Source organism: Bombina bombina, chromosome 5, assembly GCF_027579735.1.
Source record: "Bombina bombina isolate aBomBom1 chromosome 5, aBomBom1.pri, whole genome shotgun sequence".
Lineage (NCBI taxonomy): Eukaryota > Metazoa > Chordata > Amphibia > Anura > Bombinatoridae > Bombina > Bombina bombina.
The window spans coordinates 828,775,020-828,801,361 of record NC_069503.1 but is presented as its reverse complement, the minus strand read 5'-3'; the positions used below and the strand labels follow the sequence as shown (position 1 = coordinate 828,801,361).

The 26,342-nt window shown below is 42.8% G+C and overlaps 1 protein-coding gene across 1 annotated transcript in view; it reads left to right on the top strand.

Annotated features, from left to right (window-relative positions):
- The window catches only part of SMCHD1 (structural maintenance of chromosomes flexible hinge domain containing 1), a 1,770,687-nt gene that overhangs the window by 205,817 nt on the left and 1,538,528 nt on the right, over positions 1-26,342 (top strand). The window contains exons 6-7 of the mRNA XM_053715865.1: positions 19,069-19,183; positions 19,816-19,935. Of these exons, the coding sequence (XP_053571840.1) occupies positions 19,069-19,183; positions 19,816-19,935 (235 nt within the window). The remainder of the gene's footprint in view (positions 1-19,068; positions 19,184-19,815; positions 19,936-26,342) is intronic.

The window sequence follows — 26,342 nt, the reverse complement described above, 5'->3', positions numbered from 1 at the left end:
AGTCCAATCCTCGGCCATCAGTGGCTCAGTGCATGGAGGTAATTGGATTAATGGTGGCAGCAATGAACATCATTCTGTTTGCTCGTTTTCATCTCAGACCGCTACAACTGAACATGCTCAAGCAGTGGAATGGAGATTATGCAAATTTCTCTCCTCAGATAGATCTGGATCAGGAGACAAGAGACTCTCTTCTTTGGTGGTTGTCGCCGGATCATCTGTCCCAAGGGACGTGCTTCCGTAGACCCTCATGGGTGATAGTGACAACGGACGCCAGCCTACTAGGTTGGGGGGCAGTCTGGAATTTCCTGAAGGCTCAGGGTGTGTGGACTCAGTCAGAGTCGCTTCTTCCAATCATAATTCTGGAATTGAGAACAATATTCAATGCGCTTCAGGCGTGGCCTCAGTTGGCTTCGGCCAAATTCATTCGCTTTCAGTCGGACAACATAACGACTGTGGCTTACATCAATCATCAGGGAGGAACAAGGAGTTCCTTGGCGATGACAGAAGTATCCAAGATAATTCGGTGGGCGGAGGCTCACTCCTGTTATCTGTCAGCAATCTACATCCCAGGAGTGGACAACTGGGAAGCGGACTTTCTAAGCAGACAGGCGTTTCATCCGGGGGAGTGGGAACTCCACCCGGAGGTCTTTGCCACTCTGATCCTCAGATGGTGCAGACCGCAATTGGATCTGATGGCGTCTCGTCAGAACGCCAAGCTTCCAAGATACGGATCCAGGTCAAGGGATCCTCAGGCCGAACTGATAGATGCCTTGGCAGTGCCTTTGTCCTTCAACCTAGCTTATGTGTTTCCACCGTTTGCTCTCCTTCCCCGGGTGATTGCTCGGATCAAACAGGAGAGGGCTTCAGTTATTTTAATCGCGCCTGCGTGGCCTTGCAGGACTTGGTATGCCGATCTAGTGGACATGTCTTCTCTTCCGCCGTGGAAGCTTCCATTGAGGCAGGACCTTCTCATTCAGGGACCCTTCCAACACCCAAATCTAGTTTCTCTGCAACTGACTGCTTGGAGATTGAACGCTTGCTTTTATCTAAGCGGGGGTTCTCTGATTCGGTCATTGATACTTTGATTCAGGCTGTCTGTTACTAGAAGGATCTACCATAAGATATGGCATAAATATCTTTATTGGTGCGAATCCAAGGGCTACTCATGGAGTAGAGTTAGGATTCCCAGGATTTTATCTTTTCTCCAAGAAGGATTGGAGAAGGGGTTATCAGCAAGTTCCTTAAAGGGACAAATTTCTGCTTTGTCGATTTTCCTACACAAACATTTGGCAGATGTTCCGGACGTTCAGTCTTTTTGTCAGGCTCTGACTAGAATCAAGCCTGTGTTTAGACCAATTGCTCCACCCTGTAGTTTGAATTTAGTTCTTAATGTTCTTCAAGGGGTTCCGTTTGAACCTATGCATTCCATAGATATTAAGTTGTTATCTTGGAAAGTTTTTTTTTGGTTGCTATTTCTTCTGCTCGTAGAGTTTCTGAGCTTTCAGCATTACAATGTGACTCACCTTATCTTCCATTCTGATAAGGTGGTTTTACGTACCAAACCTGGTTTCCTTCCTAAGGTTGTTTCTGATAAGAATATTAATCAGGAAATTATTGTTCCTTCATTATGTTCTAATTCTTCTTCTAAGAAGGAGCATCTGTTGCATAACTTGGACGTGGTCGGTGCCCTGAAGTTTTACTTGCAGGCGACTAAAGAATTTCGTCAATCATCTTCAATATTTGTTGTTTTCTCTGGAAAGCGTAGGGGCCAGAAAGCTACGGCTACCTCTCTTTCTTTTTGGATGAAGAGTATCATCCATCTGGCATATGAGACTGCTGGACAGCAGCCTCCTGATAGAATTACAGCTCATTCCACTAGGGCTGTGGCTTCCTCATGGGCATTTAAAAACAATGCTGCAGTTGAACAGATTTGCAAGGCTGCAACTTGGTCGTCTCTTCACACTTTTTACAAATTTTCCAAATTTGATACTTTTGCTTCTTCTGAAGCTGTTTTTGGGAGAAAGGTTCTTCAAGCAGTGGTGCCTTCCGTTTAGGTTCCTGTCTTGTCCTTCCTTTTCATCCATGTCCTGTAGCTTTGGTATTGTATCCCACAAGTAAGGATGAAATCCGTGGACTCGTCATATCTTGTAAAGGAAAAGGAAATTTATGCTTACATGATAAATTTATTTATTTTACGATATGACAAGTCCACGGCCCACCCTGTCATTTCTATGACAGGTATTTATTTATCTATGTTTATTAAACTTCAGTCACCTCTGCACCTTTGGCTTTTCCTTTCTCTTCCTAACTTTGGTCGAATGACTGGAGGGGGAGGGAAGGGAGGAACTATATATACAGCTCTGCTGTGGTGCTCTTTGCCACTTCCTGCTACCAGGAGGTTTCATCCCACAAGTAAGGATGAAATCTGTGGACTCGTCATATCCTAAAAGAAATAAATTTATCAGGTAAGCATAAATTTCCTTTTTTCTGATTCATCTCTAAGGTGGGGGAGAGGAATAATAAGCAGGAACTGCTTCTTAAGTTTTGTGTTGCAGACTCACTCATATTAGCCTGCACTGTAATGTGTTTGCAATTTGATAAATTCTTCACATAGGTTGTTGATGATGTTTTAGGAAAAAAGCCATTTCTCCAACATAGGTGTGTCCGGTCCACGGCGTCATCCTTACTTGTGGGATATTCTCTTCCCCAACAGGAAATGGCAAAGAGCCCAGCAAAGCTGGTCACATGATCCCTCCTAGGCTCCGCCTACCCCAGTCATTCTCTTTGCCGTTGTACAGGCAACATCTCCACGGAGATGGCTTAGAGTTTTTTAGTGTTTAACTGTAGTTTTTATTATTCAATCAAGAGTTTGTTATTTTGAAATAGTGCTGGTATGTACTATTTACTCAGAAACAGAAAAGAGATGAAGATTTCTGTTTGTATGAGGAAAATGATTTTAGCAACCGTCACTAAAATCCATGGCTGTTCCACACAGGACTGTTGAGAGCAATTAACTTCAGTTGGGGGAACAGTGAGCAGTCTCTTGCTGCTTGAGGTATGACACATTCTAACAAGACGATGTAATGCTGGAAGCTGTCATTTTCCCTATGGGATCCGGTAAGCCATGTTTATTACGATCGTAAATAAGGGCTTCAAAAAGGGCTTATTAAGACTGTAGACTTTTTCTGGGCTAAATCGATTGATTATTAACACATATTTAGCCTTGAGGAATCATTTTATCTGGGTATTTTGATATAATAATATCGGCAGGCACTGTTTTAGACACCTTATTCTTTAGGGGCTTTCCCAAAGCATAGGCAGAGCCTCATTTTCGCGCCGGTGTTGCGCACTTGTTTTTGAGAGGCATGGCATGCAGTCGCATGTGAGAGGAGCTCTGATACTTAGAAAAGACTTTCTGAAGGCGTCATTTGGTATCGTATTCCCCTTGGGGCTTGGTTGGGTCTCAGCAAAGCAGATACCGGGGACTGTAAAGGGGTTAAAGTTCAAAACGGCTCCGGTTCCGTTATTTTAAGGGTTAAAGCTTCCAAATTTGGTGTGCAATACTTTTAAGGCTTTAAGACACTGTGGTGAAAGTTTGGTGAATTTTGAACAATTCCTTCATGTTTTTTCGCAATTGCAGTAATAAAGTGTGTTCAGTTTAAAATTTAAAGTGACAGTAACGGTTTTATTTTAAAACGTTTTTTGTACTTTGTTATCAAGTTTATGCCTGTTTAACATGTCTGAACTACCAGATAGACTGTGTTCTGAATGTGGGGAAGCCAGAATTCCTATTCATTTAAATAAATGTGATTTATGTGACAATGACAATGATGCCCAAGATGATTCCTCAAGTGAGGGGAGTAAGCATGGTACTGCATCATTCCCTCCTTCGTCTACACGAGTCTTGCCCACTCAGGAGGCCCCTAGTACATCTAGCGCGCCAATACTCCTTACTATGCAACAATTAACGGCTGTAATGGATAATTCTGTCAAAAACATTTTAGCCAAAATGAACACTTATCAGCGTAAGCGCGACTGCTCTGTTTTAGATACTGAAGAGCATGACGACGCTGATAATAATATTTCTGAAGGGCCCCTAACCCAGTCTGATGGGGCCAGGGAGGTTTTGTCTGAGGGAGAAATTACTGATTCAGGGAACATTTCTCAACAAGCTGAACCTGATGTGATTGCATTTAAATTTAAGTTGGAACATCTCCGCATTCTGCTTAAGGAGGTATTATCCACTCTGGATGATTGTGACAAGTTGGTCATCCCAGAGAAACTATGTAAAATGGACAAGTTCCTAGAGGTGCCGGGGCTCCCAGAAGCTTTTCCTATACCCAAGCGGGTGGCGGACATTGTTAATAAAGAATGGGAAAGGCCCGGTATTCCTTTCGTCCCTCCCCCCATATTTAAAAAATTGTTTCCTATGGTCGACCCCAGAAAGGACTTATGGCAGACAGTCCCCAAGGTCGAGGGAGCGGTTTCCACTTTAAACAAACGCACCACTATACCCATAGAGGATAGTTGTGCTTTCAAAGATCCTATGGATAAAAAATTAGAAGGTTTGCTTAAAAAGATGTTTGTTCAGCAGGGTTACCTTCTACAACCAATTTCATGCATTGTCCCTGTCGCTACAGCCGCATGTTTCTGGTTCGATGAGCTGATAAAGGCGGTCGATAGTGATTCTCCTCCTTTTGAGGAGATTATGGACAGAATCAATGCTCTCAAATTGGCTAATTCTTTCACCCTAGACGCCACTTTGCAATTGGCTAGGTTAGCGGCTAAGAATTCTGGGTTTGCTATTGTGGCGCGCAGAGCGCTTTGGTTGAAATCTTGGTCGGCTGATGCGTCTTCCAAGAACAAGCTACTTAACATTCCTTTCAAGGGGAAAACGCTGTTTGGCCCTGACTTGAAAGAGATTATCTCTGATATCACTGGGGGTAAGGGCCACGCCCTTCCTCAGGATCGGCCTTTCAAGGCAAAAAATAAACCTAATTTTCGTCCCTTTCGTAGAAACGGACCAGCCCAAGGTGCTACGTCCTCTAAGCAAGAGGGTAATTCTTCTCAAGCCAAGCCAGCTTGGAGACCAATGCAAGGCTGGAACAAGGGAAAGCAGGCCAAGAAACCTGCCACTGCTACCAAGACAGCATGAAATGTTGGCCCCCGATCCGGGACCGGATCTGGTGGGGGGCAGACTCTCTCTCTTCGCTCAGGCTTGGGCAAGAGATGTTCTGGATCCTTGGGCGCTAGAAATAGTCTCCCAAGGTTATCTTCTGGAATTCAAGGGACTTCCCCCAAGGGGGAGGTTCCACAGGTCTCAGTTGTCTTCAGACCACATAAAAAGACAGGCATTCTTACATTGTGTAGAAGACCTGTTAAAAATGGGAGTGATTCATCCTGTTCCATTAAGAGAACAAGGGATGGGGTTCTACTCCAATCTGTTTATAGTTCCCAAGAAAGAGGGAACGTTCAGACCAATCTTAGATCTCAAGATCTTAAACAAGTTTCTCAAGGTTCCATCGTTCAAGATGGAAACCATTCGAACTATTCTTCCTTCTATCCAGGAAGGTCAATTCATGACCACGGTGGATTTAAAGGATGCGTATCTACATATTCCTATCCACAAGGAACATCATCGGTTCCTGAGGTTCGCATTCCTGGACAAACATTACCAGTTCGTGGCGCTTCCTTTCGGATTAGCCACTGCTCCAAGGATTTTCACAAAGGTACTAGGGTCCCTTCTAGCTGTGCTAAGACCAAGGGGCATTGCTGTAGTACCTTACTTGGACGACATTCTGATTCAAGCGTCGTCCCTTCCTCAAGCAAAGGCTCACACGGACATTGTCCTGGCCTTTCTCAGATCTCACGGATGGAAAGTGAACGTGGAAAAGAGTTCTCTATCTCCGTCAACAAGGGTTCCCTTCTTGGGAACCATAATAGACTCCTTAGAAATGAGGATTTTTCTGACAGAGGCCAGAAAAACAAAACTTCTAGACTCTTGTCGGATACTTCATTCCGTTCCTCTTCCTTCCATAGCTCAGTGCATGGAAGTGATCGGGTTGATGGTAGCGGCAATGGACATAGTTCCTTTTGCACGCATTCATCTAAGACCATTACAACTGTGCATGCTCAGTCAGTGGAATGGGGACTATACAGACTTGTCTCCGAAGATACAAGTAAATCAGAGGACCAGAGACTCACTCCGTTGGTGGCTGTCCCTGGACAACCTGTCACGAGGGATGACATTCCGCAGACCAGAGTGGGTCATTGTCACGACCGACGCCAGTCTGATGGGCTGGGGCGCGGTCTGGGGATCCCTGAAAGCTCAGGGTCTTTGGTCTCGGGAAGAATCTCTTCTACCGATAAATATTCTGGAACTGAGAGCGATATTCAATGCTCTCAAGGCTTGGCCTCAGCTAGCGAGGGCCAAGTTCATACGGTTTCAATCAGACAACATGACAACTGTTGCGTACATCAACCATCAGGGGGGAACAAGGAGTTCCCTGGCGATGGAAGAAGTGACCAAAATCATTCTATGGGCGGAGTTTCACTCCTGCCACCTGTCTGCTATCCACATCCCAGGAGTGGAAAATTGGGAAGCGGATTTTCTGAGTCGTCAGACATTGCATCCGGGGGAGTGGGAACTCCATCCGGAAATCTTTGCCCAAGTCACTCAGCTGTGGGGCATTCCAGACATGGATCTGATGGCCTCTCGTCAGAACTTCAAAGTTCCTTGCTACGGGTCCAGATCCAGGGATCCCAAGGCGGCTCTAGTGGATGCACTAGTAGAACCTTGGACCTTCAAACTAGCTTATGTGTTCCCGCCGTTTCCTCTCATCCCCAGGCTGGTAGCCAGGATCAATCAGGAGAGGGCGTTGGTGATCTTGATAGCTCCTGCGTGGCCACGCAGGACTTGGTATGCAGATCTGGTGAATATGTCATCGGCTCCACCTTGGAAGCTACCTTTGAGACGAGACCTTCTTGTTCAGGGTCCGTTCGAACATCCGAATCTGGTTTCACTCCAGCTGACTGCTTGGAGATTGAACGCTTGATCTTATCGAAGCGAGGGTTCTCAGATCCTGTTATCGATACTCTTGTTCAGGCCAGAAAGCCTGTAACTAGAAAGATTTACCACAAAATTTGGAAAAAATATATCTGTTGGTGTGAATCTAAAGGATTCCCTTGGGACAAGGTTAAGATTCCTAGGATTCTATCCTTCCTTCAAGAAGGATTGGAAAAAGGTTTATCTGCAAGTTCCCTGAAGGGACAGATTTCTGCCTTGTCTGTGTTACTTCACAAAAAGCTGGCCGCTGTGCCAGATGTTCAAGCTTTTGTTCAGGCTCTGGTTAGAATTAAGCCTGTTTACAAACCTTTGACTCCTCCTTGGAGTCTCAATTTAGTTCTTTCAGTTCTTCAGGGGGTTCCGTTTGAACCCTTGCATTCCGTTGATATTAAGTTATTATCTTGGAAAGTTTTGTTTTTAGTTGCAATTTCTTCTGCTAGAAGAGTTTCAGAATTATCTGCTCTGCAGTGTTCTCCTCCTTATCTGGTGTTCCATGCAGATAAGGTGGTTTTACGTACTAAACCTGGTTTTCTTCCAAAAGTTGTTTCTAACAAAAACATTAACCAGGAGATTATCGTACCTTCTCTGTGTCCGAAACCAGTTTCGAAGAAGGAACGTTTGTTGCACAATTTGGATGTTGTTCGCGCTCTAAAATTCTATTTAGATGCTACAAAGGATTTTAGACAAACATCTTCCTTGTTTGTTGTTTATTCCGGTAAAAGGAGAGGTCAAGAAGCAACTTCTACCTCTCTCTCTTTTTGGATTAAAAGCATCATCAGATTGGCTTACGAGACTGCCGGACGGCAGCCTCCCGAAAGAATCACAGCTCATTCCACTAGGGCTGTGGCTTCCACATGGGCCTTCAAGAACGAGGCTTCTGTTGATCAGATATGTAGGGCAGCGACTTGGTCTTCACTGCACACTTTTACCAAATTTTACAAGTTTGATACTTTTGCTTCTTCTGAGGCTATTTTTGGGAGAAAGGTTTTGCAAGCCGTGGTGCCTTCCATTTAGGTGACCTGATTTGCTCCCTCCCTTCATCCGTGTCCTAAAGCTTTGGTATTGGCTCCCACAAGTAAGGATGACGCCGTGGACCGGACACACCTATGTTGGAGAAAACAGAATTTATGTTTACCTGATAAATTACTTTCTCCAACGGTGTGTCCGGTCCACGGCCCGCCCTGGTTTTTTTAATCAGGTCTGATATTTTATTTTCTTTAACTACAGTCACCACGGTACCATATGGTTTCTCCTATGCAAATATTCCTCCTTAACGTCGGTCGAATGACTGGGGTAGGCGGAGCCTAGGAGGGATCGTGTGACCAGCTTTGCTGGGCTCTTTGCCATTTCCTGTTGGGGAAGAGAATATCCCACAAGTAAGGATGACGCCGTGGACCGGACACACCGTTGGAGAAAGTAATTTATCAGGTAAACATAAATTCTGTTTTTCTTAAGATAGTGAGAGGTCCACAAGCCATTTGTTTACAGCCCAGTCCTATAGGAATAGGCAAATTATCCACATAACAGAGCTTTTAATCCCTTCAACTTTCCCATAATTCCTTAGACAATTTTTTGCCTCCAGCAAGGAGTGATAGTGAAATTTGAAATAAAATCTACATGTTTATTGAAATGGGTTTACAGAAGAACAAGTAGAAAGGAAAAAGCGGACAGGTGTTTAGCCAATCAGTGAAAATCTTCTATTGAGGATATGCCACCAGCCTCCCTGTTGAAATGTGGGCATGCCCACTTATTCCCTGGCTTGCAGTGTGCTGCTTCATTTACAGATTTTTGTAACTGTGCTTGCACTTCCTGAGATGGGCCTGTGTACTTGACGCAGACTTCTGCAGCCAAGTTGTTCACGGTATACATAGGTGCTGGCAGGTACATAGGCTATGAGCATGTGCATGTTTCACAGCCTGGGAAAATTTACTGTAAAATTTATGTATTGTATCTCTTAAATTTACCAGTTCCAACTTTAGAACCTATTGGTCCTCATCCGGATCGTTCCTGATGCTGGAGAGCTAATTTTTAGAAGTCTCATATCTTCCTTCTGTGCAGACCTCAGAGGGTTATCTTTTTGACGCCAAAATAGTGCACTATTTCTCCTTCCCTCACAGTCTGGTGGTCATCTTTGCTAACACACTCCTCAGAGATCTGGAGTGGTACTAAGGGGCAGATCAGTGTACATAGGGGATGTAGTTTTACCTACACTGAGGAATAAATAAAGGTGTCTGAGGGAGTTTACCCTCACCAATGCTGCCCCACCCTACCTGTCCTCACTCATCAACAAATATACTCCTGCCCGCCCCCTAAGATCCAACAATGACCTGTTTCTTGCGTCCTTTACCATCACCTCCTCTCACCCTATACTGCAGGACTTCTTTGTGCGGCACCAACCCTCTGGAACACACTTCCTCGCGCTGTCAGACTTGCCCATAACCTCTCCTCCTTTAAATGTTCCCTAAAGACCTTTCTGTTCAGGGAAGCTTATCACCCGACTTATTAACAAACTAACTTCACTTAACTAACAGTTGCCCTCTATCTCCTCACTAATATCATTCTCACCTTTGCAGTCCCCGCCTCCTGTTTCCCATCCTCCTACCCATGTAGATTGTAAGTTCCCACCGGAATAGGACCCTCAGTTCCCCTGTATTTGTCTGTAAAATATTGTCTTATCATATTGTTTCTCCATTGTACTGTTATCCTTGTACCCATGGGCAGCACTGTGGAATCTGTTTGCGCTTTATAAATAAATAATAATAAATATATATATATATATATATATATATATATATATGTGTGTGTATATATATATATATACTCCTAAATAGATAATCTATTAGAGGTCAGATAATCATGAATTTCTTCCTGTTCCTCTCTCTGCAGTGTCTTGTCCGGCCAGCAGCAAGCTCTAATGGTCCGGTAGATAGTTTAGTCTTCTTTATGGGAGTTTACATCTAGCTGCAGTTTATGTTCTTCACTTTTCAGTGATTCAATGTAGGAAGGAATTGGTTTGATTTCTAGAGATATCATTCCTTTTTGGTTTTTTTTTTCTATAAAATAGAGAATGTTTGGGTCTGGGTCAAGAGGATAGCTCCAAATTAGTCGACATAATAGTGTTTTTCCCCAGGAGTATCTGTCTCAGGGCGTGTCTTTGGAGACATTCCTTGGTGATGTGACCACAGTCTCCAATCTGCTGGGCTGGGAAACAGTTTAAGGTGCAGGAATTACGGACTCAGAAATGTTTGCTCTCCTTTTAATCATCTTGCAGTGGAGAGTGATTTAAAATGCTGGATGACTTGGCCTCAGTTGTCCCCAGCTTGGTTCCAGTTGGACAAATCACCTCAATGGTTCAAATCAACCACCAGGGAGGTACTCTGTGTTCCTTGGCCATGTAGCATTTATGAATTCTAGGGGTATTAACATTACCTTCACTTTAACTTTGTTTTTAAGTTTTGCAGCAAGCTCCATTTGAGCCATTATATTCCATAGATATTAAGTTGTTATCTTGGATGGTTTGGTTTCCTATTGCTATCTCTTCTGCTCGGAGAGTGTTGGAACTCTCAGCTTTGCAGTGTGATTCGCCTTATCTTATCTTTCATGTCGATGAGGCGGTTCTTGTACTAGGTTTTCCTAGAGTGGTTTCAGACAGAAATTTTACTCAATAAATTGTTGTTCCTTCTTTTGATCTGAAGAATGTTTGTTGCACAACTTGGAGGTTGCGCGTGCTTTAACATTTTTATTACAGGCGACTAGGAATTTTTTGCCAATCTTCTGCCCTGTTTGTTTGTTTTCTCTGGGATACGTATAGGTCTTGTAAACCAGGGGTCGCGAGTTCAGTTCTCGCTGGGGCTTCCAGATTTCTGCTTGTTCTTTTTTTACTGCATACGCGTCTGGCGGACGGGCCAGTTGTGCAATCTTTTTGTCAGGCCTTGGTCAGTGTCAGGCCTGTGTTTTTTATTTTTAGCTCCTCCTTGGAGCCTTAACTTTGTTCCATAGATATTAAGTTGTTATCTTGGAAGGTTTGTTTTCCTATTGCTATCTCTTCTGCTCGGTGAGTGTTAGAACTCTCAGCTTTGCAGTGTGATTCGCCTTATCTTATCTTTCATGCCGATGAGGCGTTTCTTGTACTAGGTTTTCCTAGACTGGTTTCAGACAGAAATTTTCCTCAATTAATTGTTGTTCCTTCTTTTGATCATAGTTCTCGTTTTTTGAAGAAAGTTTGTTGCACAACTTGGAGGTTGTGCATGCTTTAAATTTTGATTTACAGGCGACTAGGAATTTTTGCCAGTCTTCTGCCCTGTTTGTTTGTTTTCTCTGGGAAACATATAGGTCAGAAAGCTTCTATTACTTCCACTTCTCTCTGGTTGAGAAGTATATTTGGTTTTATTTATGCGACTGCTGGGCAACAGTCTCCTGAGAGAATTACAGCTTATTCCACTTGGGCTGTCTCTTCTTCTTCTTCTTGGGGATCAAAGGTGAATGCTTCTGTGGAATGGAATTGCAAGGCTGCATCTAGGTTTTTTCTGCATTCCCTCTCCAACTTTTATAAATTTTGGTTCTTTTGCCTCGACTGAGGTTCTTTTGGGAGAAAGGTTTTTCAAGTGATGGTGCCTTCTGGCATTTTATTCTTATTTGATAAATTTACTTTATTCAGGATGCGGTGAGTCCACGGCCCGCCCTTTTATTTTAAGACCGCTATTCTTAACTTTAACTTCAGGCACCTCTACACCTTGTGTTACTTCTTTTTTCTCCATTTACCTTCGGTTGTATGACCGGGGGTTGTGGGAAGGGAAGTGATACTTAACAGCTCTGCTGTGGTGCTCTTTGCCGCCTCCTGCTGGCCAGTAGTGCTATTCCCAACAGTAATTGATGATTCCGTGGACTCACCGTATCCGGAAAGAGAAATTTATCAGGCAAACATAAATTTCCTTTTTACAGAGGAATACACTTTATATATACATTTTCAACAAGGGACAGTCCTTTTTCTAAGAGACCTAAGACAAATAAAAAAACATTGCAAAATTTGGAAGACTTCAGGAAGTTTCTACCCTTCTATCAGGGTGCCAGGAATCAAACTGAGACGAAAAGTGCAAAAATAATCACACCTTTATTAATAGCAAAAAAAACTATAAAAAGTCCACAAGTCAAATAACAAGCCAGGAGTCAAAACCAGCTGGTAGTTAGACGAGTAGTAAGACGAGCCAGAATCGGGAACAAGGAGAACAGCAGAGTCAGTAACAAGTCAGGGATCAGGAACCAGGAGGGATGTCAGACAGCCAGGTAATACACAGGACCTGGAACTCACAAACAGGTCTGAGACAACGCAAGGGCAAAGCATACTGAACAGAGGCCCTTTAAATAATAAGTGATGACATCACAATTCTGAGACAGCAACCTGTCTCACATGGATGATGTACACCAGTCTGGCCATAAAAGGGCGTGCAGAAAATTAGCAGCATCACACACTATGGACCAGAGTCAGCAAGAGAGGTGAGTGAAATGCAGCAGCACATGGCAAACAAAGCAGGGAAAAAACCCTGACATCTTCACCAAGGAGGCATGGAATTGTGTATATTAGAGTAGTAGATGTGCTTCTGTTTTGAATATCAATCGTCATTATTGTTATGTGTATGTGTACATGTTCAAAATAAATTTGCTACCTCATTTTATTGCACAATTTTTTAATGTTCATGGTTTTTCATAAATGTGTATGTGTATATATATATATATATATATATATATATATATATGTATGTGTGTGTATATATATATATATATATGTGTATGTATATGTATGTATATGTATGTATGTATGTATGTATGTATATATATATATATATATATATATATATGTATATATATATATATATATGTGTATATATATATTTCTCTTGTTAAGTGTAGTCAGTCCATGGGTCATCCATTACTTATGGGATTATATCTCTTCCCCAACAGGAAGTTGCAAGAGGATCACCCAAGCAGAGCTGCCATATAGCTCCTCCCCTCACATGTCATATCCAGTCATTCTCTTGCAACCTAACTAAAGATAGGTCGTTGTGAGAGGTCTGTGGTGTTTTTAAACTTAGTTTATTTCTTCAATCAAAAGTTTGTTATTTTAAATGGCACCGGAGTGTGCTGTTTGTTCTCAGGCAGCATTAGAAGAAGAATCTGCCTGCATTTTCTATGATCTTAGCAGACGTAACTAAGATCCACTGGCTGTTCTCGCACATTCTGAGGAGTGAGGTAACTTCAGAAAAGGGGAATAGCATGCAGGGCCCCCCTGCAAACGAGGTATGTGCAGTAAATTATTTTTCTAAGCAATGGAATTGACTGAGAAATTACTGCTGATACCAATGTAATGTAAGTTCAGCCTTAAATGCAGTGGTAGCGACTGGTATTAGGCTGATGAGTGTGTGTACACTGAAGTATTTTTCTAGGGAATGGAATTTGACTCAGAAAATACTGTTAATACTGAAGTAATGTATGAGCCTTAACTGCAGTAGAAGCGACTGGTAGCAGGCTTATTAATAACACTTCATAACTTTTAAAATGTATGTTCAAAACGTTTACTGGCATGTTAATCGTTTTTTTGTGAGGTACTTGGTGATAAAACTTATTGGGGCATGATTTTTACCACATGGCTAACTTGTGTTTCTGCATAGAAACAGTTAACTGAGCTTCCCCACTGTTGTATTATGTGTGGGAGGGGCCTATTTTAGCGCTTTTTTGCGCAGTAAAAATTCAGTCACAATCTTCCTACTTCATCCTCCATGATCCAGGACGTCTCTAGAGAGCTCAGGGGTCTTCAAAATTCATTTTGAGGGAGGTAATCAGTCACAGCAGACCTGTGACAGTGTGTTTGACGGTGATAAAAACGTTAATTATTAAATTGTTATCCGTTTTTGGGTATTAAGGGGTTAATCATCCATTTGCTGGTGGGTGCAATCCTTTGCTAACTTAATACATTTACTGTGAAAATTTGGTTGCTATAACTAATTGGGTTCATTGTTATTTCAACTGTGACAGCTTTTTGTGCTTCTTAAAGGCACAGTAGCGTTTTTTATATTGCTTGTAAATGTATTTGAAAAGTATTTTCCAAGCTTGCTAGTCTCATTGCTAGTCTGTTTAAACATGTCTGACACAGATGAATCTGTTTGTTCACTATGTATGAAGGCCAATGTGGAGCCCCATAGAAAGTTATGTACTAAATGCATTGATGCAACTTTAAATAAAAGTCAATCTTTACATGTAAAGAAATTATCACCAGACAACGAGGGGGAAGTTATGCCGACTAACTCTCCTCACGTGTCAGTACCTTCGCCTCCCGCTCAGGAGGTGCGTGATTTTGTGGCGCCAAGTACATCAGGGAGGCCCTTACAAATCACTTTGCACGACATGGCTACTGTTATGACAGAAGTATTATCTAAATTGCCAGAATTAAGAGGCAAGTGTGATAGCTCTGGGTTAAGGACAGAGCGCGCTGATGATGTGAGAGCCATGTCCGATACTGCGTCACAATTTGCAGAACATGAAGACGGAGAGCTTCATTCTGTGGGTGACAGATCTGATCCAGGGGGACTGGATTCAGAGATTTCTAATTTTAAATTTAAGCTTGAGAACCTCCGCATATTGCTAGGGGAGGTATTAGCGGCTCTGAATGATTGTAACACGGTTGCAATTCCAGAAAAATTATGTAGGTTGGATAGATACTATGCGGTACCGGTGTGTACTGACGTGTTTCCTATACCTAAAAGGCTTACAGAGATTATTAGCAAGTAGTTGGATAGACCCGGTGTGCCTTTTTCCCCTCCTCCCATATTTAGGAAAATGTTTCCTATAGACGCCACCACACGAGACTTATGGCAGACGGTCCCTAAGGTGGAAGGAGCAGTTTCTACTTTAGCTAAGCGTACCACTATCCCGGTGGAGGATAGTTGTGCCTTTTCAGATCCAATGGATAAAAAATTAGAAGGTTACCTTAAGAAAATGTTTGTTCAACAAGGTTTTATCTTACAGCCCCTTGCATGCATTGCGCCTGTCACTGCTGCGGCGGCATTCTGGTTTGAGTCTCTGGAAGAGGCCATTCGCACAGCTCCATTGGATGAAATTATGAACAAGCTTAGAGCACTTAAGCTAGCTAACGCATTTGTTTCTGATGCCGTCGTAAATTTAACCAAACTTACGGCTAAGAACTCCGGATTCGCCATCCAAGCGCGCAGAACGCTATGGCTTAAATCCTGGTCAGCTGACGTGACTTCTAAATCTAAATTGCTTAATATTCCTTTCAAAGGGCAGACCTTATTCGGGCCCGGCTTGAAAGAAATTATCGCTGACATTACGGGAGGTAAGGGCCATGCTCTGCCTCAGGACAGGGCCAAATCAAAGGCCAAACAGTCTAATTTTCGTGCCTTTCGTAACCTCAAGGCAGGAGCAGCATCAACTTCCTCTGCTCCAAAACAGGAAGGAGCTGTTGCTCGTTACAGACAGGGCTGGAAAACTAACCAGTCCTGGAACAAGGGCAAGCAGGCCAGAAAACCTGCTGCTGCCCCTAAGACAGCATGAAGAGAGGGCCCCCTATCCGGAAACGGATCTAGTGGGGGGCAGACTTTCTCTCTTCGCCCAGGCTTGGGCAAGAGATGTCCAGGATCCCTGGGCTTTGGAGATCATATCTCAGGGATATCTTCTGGACTTCAAAGCTTCTCCTCCACAAGGGAGATTTCATCTTTCAAGGTTATCAGCAAACCAAATAAAGAAAGAGGCGTTTCTACGCTGTGTACAAGACCTCTTACTAATGGGGGTGATCCACCCAGTTCCGCGGACGGAACACGGGCAAGGATTCTATTCAAATCTGTTTGTGGTTCCCAAGAAAGAGGGAACCTTCAGACCAATCTTGGACTTAAAAATCCTAAACAAATTCCTAAGAGTTCCATCATTCAAAATGGAAACTATTCGAACCATCCTACCCATGATCCAAGAGGGTCAGTACATGACCACTGTGGACTTAAAGGATGCCTACCTTCACATACCGATTCACAAGGATCATTATCGGTACCTAAGATTTGCCTTCCTAGACAGGCATTACCAGTTTGTAGCTCTTCCCTTCGGGTTAGCTACGGCTCCAAAAATCTTTACAAAGGTTCTGGGCTCACTTCTGGCGGTACTAAGACCGCGAGGCATAGCGGTGGCTCCGTACCTAGACGACATTCTGATACAAGCGTCAAGTTTTCAAACTGCCAAGTCTCATACAGAGATAGTTCTGGCATTTCTGAGGTCGCATGGGTGGAAGGTGAACGTGGAAAAGAGTTCTCTATTACCACTCACAAGGGTTCCCTTCCTAGGGACTCTTATAGATTCTATAGAGATGAAAATTTACCTGACGGAGGCCAGGTTATCAAAACTTCTAAATGCTTGCCGTGCCCTTCATTCCATTCCACACCCGTCAGGAGCTCAGTGCATGGAAGTAATCGGCTTAATGGTAGCGGCAATGGACATAGTACCATTTGCGCGCCTGCATCTCAGACCGCTGCAATTGTGCATGCTAAGTCAGTGGAATGGGGATTACTCAGATTTGTCCCCTCTACTAAATCTGGATCAAGAGACCAGAGATTCTCTTCTATGGTGGCTTTCTCGGCCCCACCTGTCCAAGGGGATGACCTTTCGCAGGCCAGATTGGACGATTGTAACAACAGACGCCAGCCTTCTAGGTTGGGGCGCAGTCTGGAATTCCCTGAAGGCTCAGGGATCATGGACTCAGGAGGAGAAACTCCTCCCAATAAATATTCTGGAGTTAAGAGAAATATTCAATGCTCTTCTAGCTTGGCCTCAGTTAGCAACTCTGAGGTTCATCGGATTTCAGTCGGACAACATCACGACTGTGGCTTACATCAATCATCAAGGGGGAACCAGGAGTTCCCTAGCGATGTTGGAAGTCTCAAAGATAATTCGCTGGGCAGAGTCTCACTCTTGCCACCTGTTAGCGATTTACATCCCAGGCGTGGAGAACTGGGAGGCGGATTTTCTAAGTCGCCAGACTTTTCATCCGGGGGAGTGGGAACTTCATCCGGAGGTCTTTGCTCAACTGATTCATCGTTGGGGCAAACCAGATCTGGATCTCATGGCGTCTCGCCAGAACGCCAAGCTTCCTTGTTACGGGTCGACTGATTGCCAAGATTAAACAGGAGAGAGCATCAGTGATTCTGATAGCGCCTGCGTGGCCACGCAGGACCTGGTATGCAGACCTAGTGGACATGTCGTCCTGTCCACCATGGTCTCTGCCTCTGAGGCAGGACCTTCTAATTCAGGGTCCTTTCAACCATCCAAATCTAATTTCTCTGAGGCTGACTGCATGGAGATTGAACGCTTGATTCTATCAAAGCGTGGCTTCTCGGAGTCGGTTATTGATACCTTAATACAGGCTAGGAAACCTGTTACCAGAAGAATTTACCATAAGATATGGCGTAAATATTTATATTGGTGCGAATCCAAGAGTTACTCATGGAGTAAGGTTAGGATTCCTAGGATATTGTCTTTTCTACAAGAGGGTTTAGAAAAGGGCTTATCCGCTAGTTCGTTAAAGGGACAGATTTCTGCTCTGTCTATTCTTCTACACAAGCGTCTGGCAGAAATTCCAGACGTTCAGGCTTTTTGTCAGGATTTGGCTAGGATTAAGCCTGTGTTTAAGACTGTTGCTCCGCCGTGGAGCTTAAACTTAGTTCTTAACGTTCTGCAAGGCGTTCCGTTTGAACCCCTTCATTCCATTGATATCAAGCTGTTATCTTGGAAAGTTTTGTTTTTGATGGCTATTTCCTCGGCTTGAAGAGTCTCTGAGTTATCTGTCTTACATTGTGATTCTCCTTATCTGATTTTTCATTCAGACAAGGTAGTTCTGCGTACTAAACCTGGGTTCTTACCTAAGGTAGTTTCTAACAGGAATATCAATCAAGAGATTGTTGTTCCATCATTGTGTCCTAACCCTTCTTCAAAGAAGGAACAACTTTTACATAATCTGGACGTAGTCCGTGCCCTGAAGTTCTATTTGCAGGCAACTAAAGATTTTCGTCAAACTTCTTCCCTGTTTGTCGTTTACTCTGGACAGAGGAGAGGTCAAAAGGCTTCGGCTACCTCTCTCTCCTTTTGGCTTCGTAGCATAATACGTTTAGCCTATGAGACTGCTGGACAGCAGCCTCCTGAAAGAATTACAGCTCATTCTACGAGAGCTGTGGCTTCCACCTGGGCCTTTAAAAATGAGGCTTCTGTTGAACAGATTTGCAAGGCTGCGACTTGGTCTTCGCTTCACACCTTTTCAAAATTTTACAAATTTGATACTTTTGCTTCTTCGGAGGCTATTTTTGGGAGAAAGGTACTTCAGGCAGTGGTTCCCTCCGTTTAAAGTTCCTGCCTTGTCCCTCCCTTCATCCGTGTACTTTAGCTTTGGTATTGGTATCCCATAAGTAATGGATGACCCGTGGACTGACTACACTTAACAAGAGAAAACATAATTTATGCTTACCTGATAAATTTATTTCTCTTGTAGTGTAGTCAGTCCACGGCCCGCCCTGTCTTTTAAGGCAGATCTAAATTTTAATTAAACTCCAGTCACCACTGCACCCTATGGTTTCTCCTTTCTCATCTTGTTTCGGTCGAATGACTGGATATGACATGTGAGGGGAGGAGCTATATGGCAGCTCTGCTTGGGTGATCCTCTTGCAACTTCCTGTTGGGGAAGAGATATAATCCCATAAGTAATGGATGACCCGTGGACTGACTACACTACCAGAGAAATAAATTTATCAGGTAAGCATAAATTATGTTATATATATATATATATATATATATATATATATATATATATATATATATATATATATATATATATATATATATAACCAAGGGGTGTAGTATATGCACTCCCACCAACGAACTTCAACCTATGCAGCTTGAAAACATATATATATATATATATATTTATTTATTTATTTTTTTCATTATTTTTATTATAGTGATGATGTAGGTTATGTCCGCCCTCCACCAGTGCCGCGCAGTTTGAATAGTGATATCTCTTACTTTGGAGTTGGTGGCAAGCAGGCAGTTTTCTTCCTCGGTCAGGCTGTTCGAGTAAGTACAATAAGCCCTTTGGAGCACTTTCCCCCTCCCCTTTATGACAAAACAAAAATAAAGCAGGATAGTAAATGTCACTAATTTTTACTAGTTTTTTTAATTTTTTGAAAATATAAAGGACATTGATGACCTGTTTAAATTAACTTTGAATAATTTACCTGGTTCTATGGACTACCCATTTATTACTGTACTTTAACACTATACTCTATTTCTTAGTCTCAGTTGCCAAATAATTCAGTTCAATTATAGTTTTTACATACTGCCTTGAATCAGCCACCAATCTGCACTTTAATCTCATGCAGGTTTAGGTCACCGATTAGCTTGAAGTTGCTAACTGTAAGAAAACAGAGCTTAGGGTGAGAGAGTATGCTTTGTCCTGCACAGAACTTTGTTTAAATTTATGGTAGAATTGTGACCAGCACAATCAGTAAGGTAATAAAGCTTTCAGAGTACCAGCTGATAATTTCTAGTTGCTATGGCAATCTGACACTCTATTTGTCAACCCTTGCTCTCTGTTTGCATGTATATAAAAAAGACATACATATACATTTTCCTTAATAGCTGCATTGAATTCTTTCTATAACTGCAGTTTCCTTGTATAAGTCTTACTTATTTTTATTTTTTAACAGATCATTACAAAACCTTTAGACTCAAAGGATGTACATGAATTTGTCCTTTCTAAGGATGAATTTGAGAAGAAAGAAAAAAATAAAGAAGCCATTTATACAGGCTTTATTAGAAACCGGAAGGTATTCTTAAAAGAAAAGAACTAACAACATTATTTTGCTGTGTTTCGTGCCTTAATAAGCCTTATATAAAGTATATTAATGTACATTGTTCAATGTTTTTGTTTATTTAATTTCTATCAAAATCAGTGAGTTATAAAAGTTTTTGTGAAAGAATAACGTGCCATTTGTGTTTCTCATTTTAAATGTAAATGTTTTTTCTCATTGGCATTTTAAATCTATTCAGACCATGTAAAATTATTTTCAGTTACCCGTCAATTTATTGCCCTTTTAGTGAGCAGTTTTGAAGTATTTGTATGATAGCTTTGTCACCCAAAATTGCAAATATTAATGGATTATGCTCCCTGTGAAAGTAGATATTTGTTAGTTACTCTCCTTGCTGGAGATTGCATCCCCTAGTCAAGTTCTCCACATCTGTTGCAACAATATTTATTTCATACAGGTGCTGAGTCCACTATACATACCGCTAGCAGGAGGCAATCATTCCCAAAGCTCAAGAGCTCTATAAAATTCTCCCACCTTACATGCACCCCAGTCTTTGCCTCTGCTGGAGGTGGTTGAAGAATGAAGATGTACATTTTAATCTTCAGAGAGAGGGATTCCCAGTTTATGTTGAGGCCCGGGTTCCCCTCAGTGTTCAGTGCTTGTCAGAGGGACTTAAATTGGGGTATGGCTTGTTGCTCCTTTTTCATCTCATGGGAAATCTCTCACACACCCTCCATAATTGGTCCCAGGGACTTGTCTTTTGCCTCCTTCTGTGGATCTACAACAATATACTCCTATTCCATAACTTGCTGATATGTGTCAGTATTGTTTTGGCTGTCTACTGGTGGTTTGCTGGTATGAGTGCCTACTGGTAACTATAACTTTTTAACATTTAGGTAATCTATAGCCTTATTATGGGCACTCATAGTGTGTGTGTGTGTATGTATATGTGTGTATATGTATGTGTGTTTTTATGTATGTATATATGTATATATGTGTGTATATATATTTCGTCACAGGAGGTTGGCAGATAAGTGTTAGAAGAATTCGGAGTAGTCTCTTATGGAAGGTAGTACTCTTCAAGATGGGACTTGGACTTTTAAGTAGTCCATGTCTGAGAAGCGAGGCTACTATCTGTCACGCTTGAAGGGCCGTGTTCCTGTTCCACGGCATAGATTCTGGTAAGATCGTTTCATTTTTTATACATGTATGATAACGCAAGGCTATTTGTAGGTACTCTGACACAGGTACAGCATAGCGAGGGGACTTAGGTGCTCTCCTCATAACACCCTTTTCTTTCATGTAATTGGCAAGAGTCCATGAGCTAGTGACATATGGGATATACAATCCTACCAGGAGGGGCAAAGTTTCCCAAACCTCAAAATGCCTATAAATACACCCCTCACCACACCCACAATTCAGTTTTACAAACTTGGCCTCCTATGGAGGTGGTGAAGTAAGTTTGTGCTAAGATTTCTTGATATGCGCTTCTCAGCATTGTTGAAGCCCGATTACAGCGAATGTCAGAGGGACGTGAAGGGAGTATCACTTATTTGAATACAATGATTTCCCTAACAGGGGTCTATTTCATAGGTTCTCTGTTATCGGTCGTAGAGATTCATCTCCTACCTCCCTTTTCAGATCGACGATATACTCTAAATTTACCATTACCTCTACTAATAACTGTTTCTTCTGTTAAGTGTGATCAGTCCACGGGTCATCATTACTTCTGGGATATTACTCCTCCCCAACAGGAAGTGCAAGAGGATTCACCCAGCAGAGCTGCATATAGCTCCTCCCCTCTACGTCACTCCCAGTCATTCTCTTGCACCCAACGACTAGATAGGATGTGTGAGAGGACTATGGTGATTATACTTAGTTTTATATCTTCAATCAAAAGTTTGTTATTTTAAAATAGCACCGGAGTGTGTTATTATCTCTCTGGCAGAGTTTGAAGAAGAATCTACCAGAGTTTTTGTTATGATTTTAGCCGGAGTAGTTAAGATCATATTGCTGTTTCTCGGCCATCTGAGGAGAGGTAAACTTCAGATCAGGGGACAGCGGGCAGATGAATCTGCATAGAGGTATGTAGCAGTTTTTATTTTCTGACAATGGAATTGATGAGAAAATCCTGCCATACCGATATAATGTCATGTATGTATACTTTACACTTCAGTATTCTGGGGAATGGTACTTCACTAGAATTACACTGTAAGAAATACATAAAGCTGTTTAATAACTAGAGATTATGTTTAACGTTTTTGCTGGAATGTAAAATCGTTTTCATTTACTGAGGTACTGAGTGAATAAATGTTTGGGCACTATTTTTCCACTTGGCAGTTGCTTAATCTGTTTTTCTGACAGTTTCTGTTCTCCCTCACTGCTGTGTGTGAGGGGGAGGGGTCGTTTTTTTTGGCGCTTTTACTGCATCAAATATTTCAGTCAGCAACTCATTGTATTCCCTGCATGATCCGGTTCATCTCTACAGAGCTCAGGGGTCTTCAAAACTTATATTGAGGGAGGTAATTTCTCTCAGCAGAGCTGTGAGAATTATAGTTTGACTGAGATAAAAAACGTTTATTCTGTAATTTGTTTCCTGCTTTCAGAATTTGTTATCTTTGCTAATGGGATTAAACCTTTGCTAAAGTTGTGTTGTTTACAAGGATTGAGGCTATAACTGTTTCAATTTATTAATTTTCAACTGTCATAGATCTTCTGTGCTTCTTAAAGGCACAGTACGTTTTAATATTATTCTAATTGAATTGTATTTCCAAGTTGCAAGTTTATTTGCTAGTGTGTTAAACATGTCTGATTCAGAGGATGATACCTGTGTCATTTGTTGCAATGCCAAAGTGGAGCCCAATAGAAATTTATGTACTAACTGTATTGATGCTACTTTAAATAAAAGTCAATCTGTACAAATTGAACAAATTTCACCAAACAACGAGGGGAGAGTTATGCCGACTAACTCGCCTCACGTGTCAGTACCTACATCTCCCGCTCAGAGGGAGGTGCGTGATATTGTAGCGCCGAGTACATCTGGGCGGCCATTACAAATCACATTACAGGATATGGCTACTGTTATGACTGAGGTTTTGGCTAAATTACCAGAACTAAGAGGTAAGCGTGATCACTCTGGGGTGAGAACAGAGTGCGCTGATAATATTAGGGCCATGTCAGACACTGCGTCACAGGTGGCAGAACATGAGGACGGAGAACTTCATTCTGTGGGTGACGGTTCTGATCCAAACAGACTGGATTCAGATATTTCAAATTTTAAATTTAAACTGGAAAACCTCCGTGTATTACTAGGGGAGGTGTTAGCGGCTCTGAATGATTGTAACACAGTTGCAATACCAGAGAAAATGTGTAGGTTGGATAAATATTTTGCGGTACCGACGAGTACTGAGGTTTTTCCTATACCTAAGAGACGGTCCCTAAGGTGGAGGGAGCAGTTTATACCTTAGCTAAGCGTACCACTATCCCGGTGGGGGATAGCTGTGCTTTTTCAGATCCAATGGATAAAAAGTTAGAGGGTTACCTTAAGAAAATGTTTGTTCAACAAGGTTTTATATTGCAACCCCTTGCATGCATTGCGCCGATCACGGCTGCAGCGGCATTCTGGATTGAGTCTCTGGAAGAGAACATTGGTTCAGCTACTCTGGACGACATTACGGACAGGCTTAGAGTCCTTAAACTAGCTAATTCATTCATTTCGGAGGCCGTAGTACATCTTACTAAACTTACGGCGAAGAATTCAGGATTCGCCATTCAGGCACGCAGGGCGCTGTGGCTAAAATCCTGGTCAGCTGATGTTACTTCTAAGTCTAAATTGCTTAATATACCTTTCAAAGGGCAGACCTTATTCGGGCCCGGGTTGAAAGAGATTATCGCTGACATTACAGGAGGTAAAGGCCATGCCCTGCCTCAGGACAAAGCCAAAGCCAAGACTAGACAGTCTAATTTTCGTTCCTTTCGTAATTTCAAAGCTGGAGCAGCATCAACTTCCTCTGCACCAAAACAGGAAGGAGCTGTTGCTCGCTACAGACAAGGCTGGAAACCTAACCAGTCCTGGAACAAGGGCAAGCAGACTAGGAAACCTGCTGCTGCCCCTAAGACAGCATGAATTGAGGGCCCCCGATCCGGGATCGGATCTAGTGGGGGGCAGACTTTCTCTCTTCGCCCAGGCTTGGGCAAGAGATGTTCAGGATCCCTGGGCGCTAGAGATAATATCTCAGGGATACCTTCTGGACTTCAAATACTCTCCTCCAAGAGAGAGATTTCATCTGTCAAGATTGTCAACAATCCAGACAAAGAAAGAGGCGTTTCTACGCTGCGTACAAGAGCTCTTGTTAATGGGAGTAATCCATCCAGTTCCACGATCGGAACAGGGACAGGGGTTTTACTCAAATCTGTTTGTGGTTCCCAAAAAAGAGGGAACTTTCAGACCAATCCTGGACTTAAAGATCCTAAACAAATTCCTAAGAGTTCCATCGTTCAAGATGGAGACTATTCGGACAATTTTACCTATGATCCAAGAGGGTCAGTACATGACCACTGTAGATTTAAAAGATACTTACCTTCACATACCGATTCACAAAGATCATTATCGGTACCTAAGGTTTGCCTTCCTAGACGGGCATTACCAGTTTGTGGCTCTTCCATTCGGATTGGCTACAGCTCCAAGAATCTTCACAAAGGTTCTGGGTGCTCTTCTGGCGGTACTAAGACCGCGGGGAATCTCGGTAGCTCCATACCTAGACGACATTCTGATACAAGCTTCAAGCTTTCAAACTGCCAAGTCTCATACAGAGTTAGTGCTGGCATTTCTAAGTTCACATGGATGGAAGGTGAACGAAAAGAAAAGTTCACTCGTTCCACTCACAAGAGTTCCCTTCCTGGGGACTCTTATAGATTCTGTAGAAATGAAGATTTACCTGACAGAGGACAGGCTAACAAGACTTCAAAGTGCTTGCCGCACCCTTCATTCCATTCAACACCCGTCAGTGGCTCAATGCATGGAGGTAATCGGCTTAATGGTAGCGGCAATGGACATAGTACCCTTTGCACGCTTACACCTCAGACCACTGCAACTGTGCATGCTAAGTCAGTGGAATGGGGATTACTCAGACTTATCCCCTTCTCTGAATCTGGATCAAGAGACCAGAAATTCTCTTCTATGGTGGCTTTCTCGGCCACATCTGTCCAGGGGGATGCCATTCAGCAGACCAGACTGGACAATTGTAACAACAGACGCCAGCCTTCTAGGTTGGGGTGCCGTCTGGAATTCTCTGAAGGCTCAGGGACAATGGAGTCAGGAGGAGATTCTCCTGCCAATAAACATTCTGGAATTGAGAGCAGTTCTCAATGCCCTCCTGGCTTGGCCCCAGTTGACAACTCGGGGGTTCATCAGGTTTCAGTCGGACAACATCACGACTGTAGCTTACATCAACCATCAGGGAGGGACAAGAAGCTCCCTAGCTATGATGGAAGTATCAAAGATAATTCTCTGGGCAGAGTCTCACTCTTGCCACCTGTCAGCAATCCACATCCCGGGAGTGAAGAACTGGGAGGCGGATTTCTTAAGTCGTCAGACTTTTCATCCGGGGGAGTGGGAACTTCATCCGGAGGTCTTTGCCCAAATACTTCGACGTTGGGGCAAACCAGAGATAGATCTCATGGCGTCTCGACAGAACGCCAAGCTTCCTCGTTACGGGTCCAGATCCAGGGATCCAGGAGCAGTCCTGATAGATGCTCTGACAGCACCTTGGGACTTCAGGATGGCTTACGTGTTTCCACCCTTCCCGTTGCTTCCGCGATTGATTGCCAGAATCAAACAAGAGAGAGCATCAGTGATTCTAATAGCACCTGCGTGGCCACGCAGGACTTGGTATGCAGACCTGGTGGACATGTCATCCTGTCCACCTTGGTCTCTACCTCTGAAACAGGACCTTCTGATACAGGGTCCCTTCAAACATCAAAATCTAACTTCTCTGAAGCTGACTGCTTGGAAATTGAACGCTTGATTTTATCAAGACGTGGGTTTTCTGAGTCAGTTATTGATACCTTAATACAGGCTAGGAAACCTGTTACCAGAAAGATTTACCTTAAGATATGGCGTAAATACCTATATTGGTGTGAATCCAAAGGTTACTCTTGGAGTAAGGTTAGGATTCCTAGGATATTGTCTTTTCTACAAGAAGGTTTAGGAAAGGGTTTATCTGCTAGTTCATTAAAGGGACAGATCTCAGCTCTGTCCATTCTGTTACACAAACGTCTGTCAGAAGTTCCTGACGTCCAGGCTTTTTGTCAGGCTTTGACCAGGATTAAGCCTGTGTTTAAAACTGTTGCTCCACCATGGAGTTTAAACCTTGTTCTTAATGTTTTTCAGGGCGTTCCGTTTGAACCCCTTCATTCCATTGATA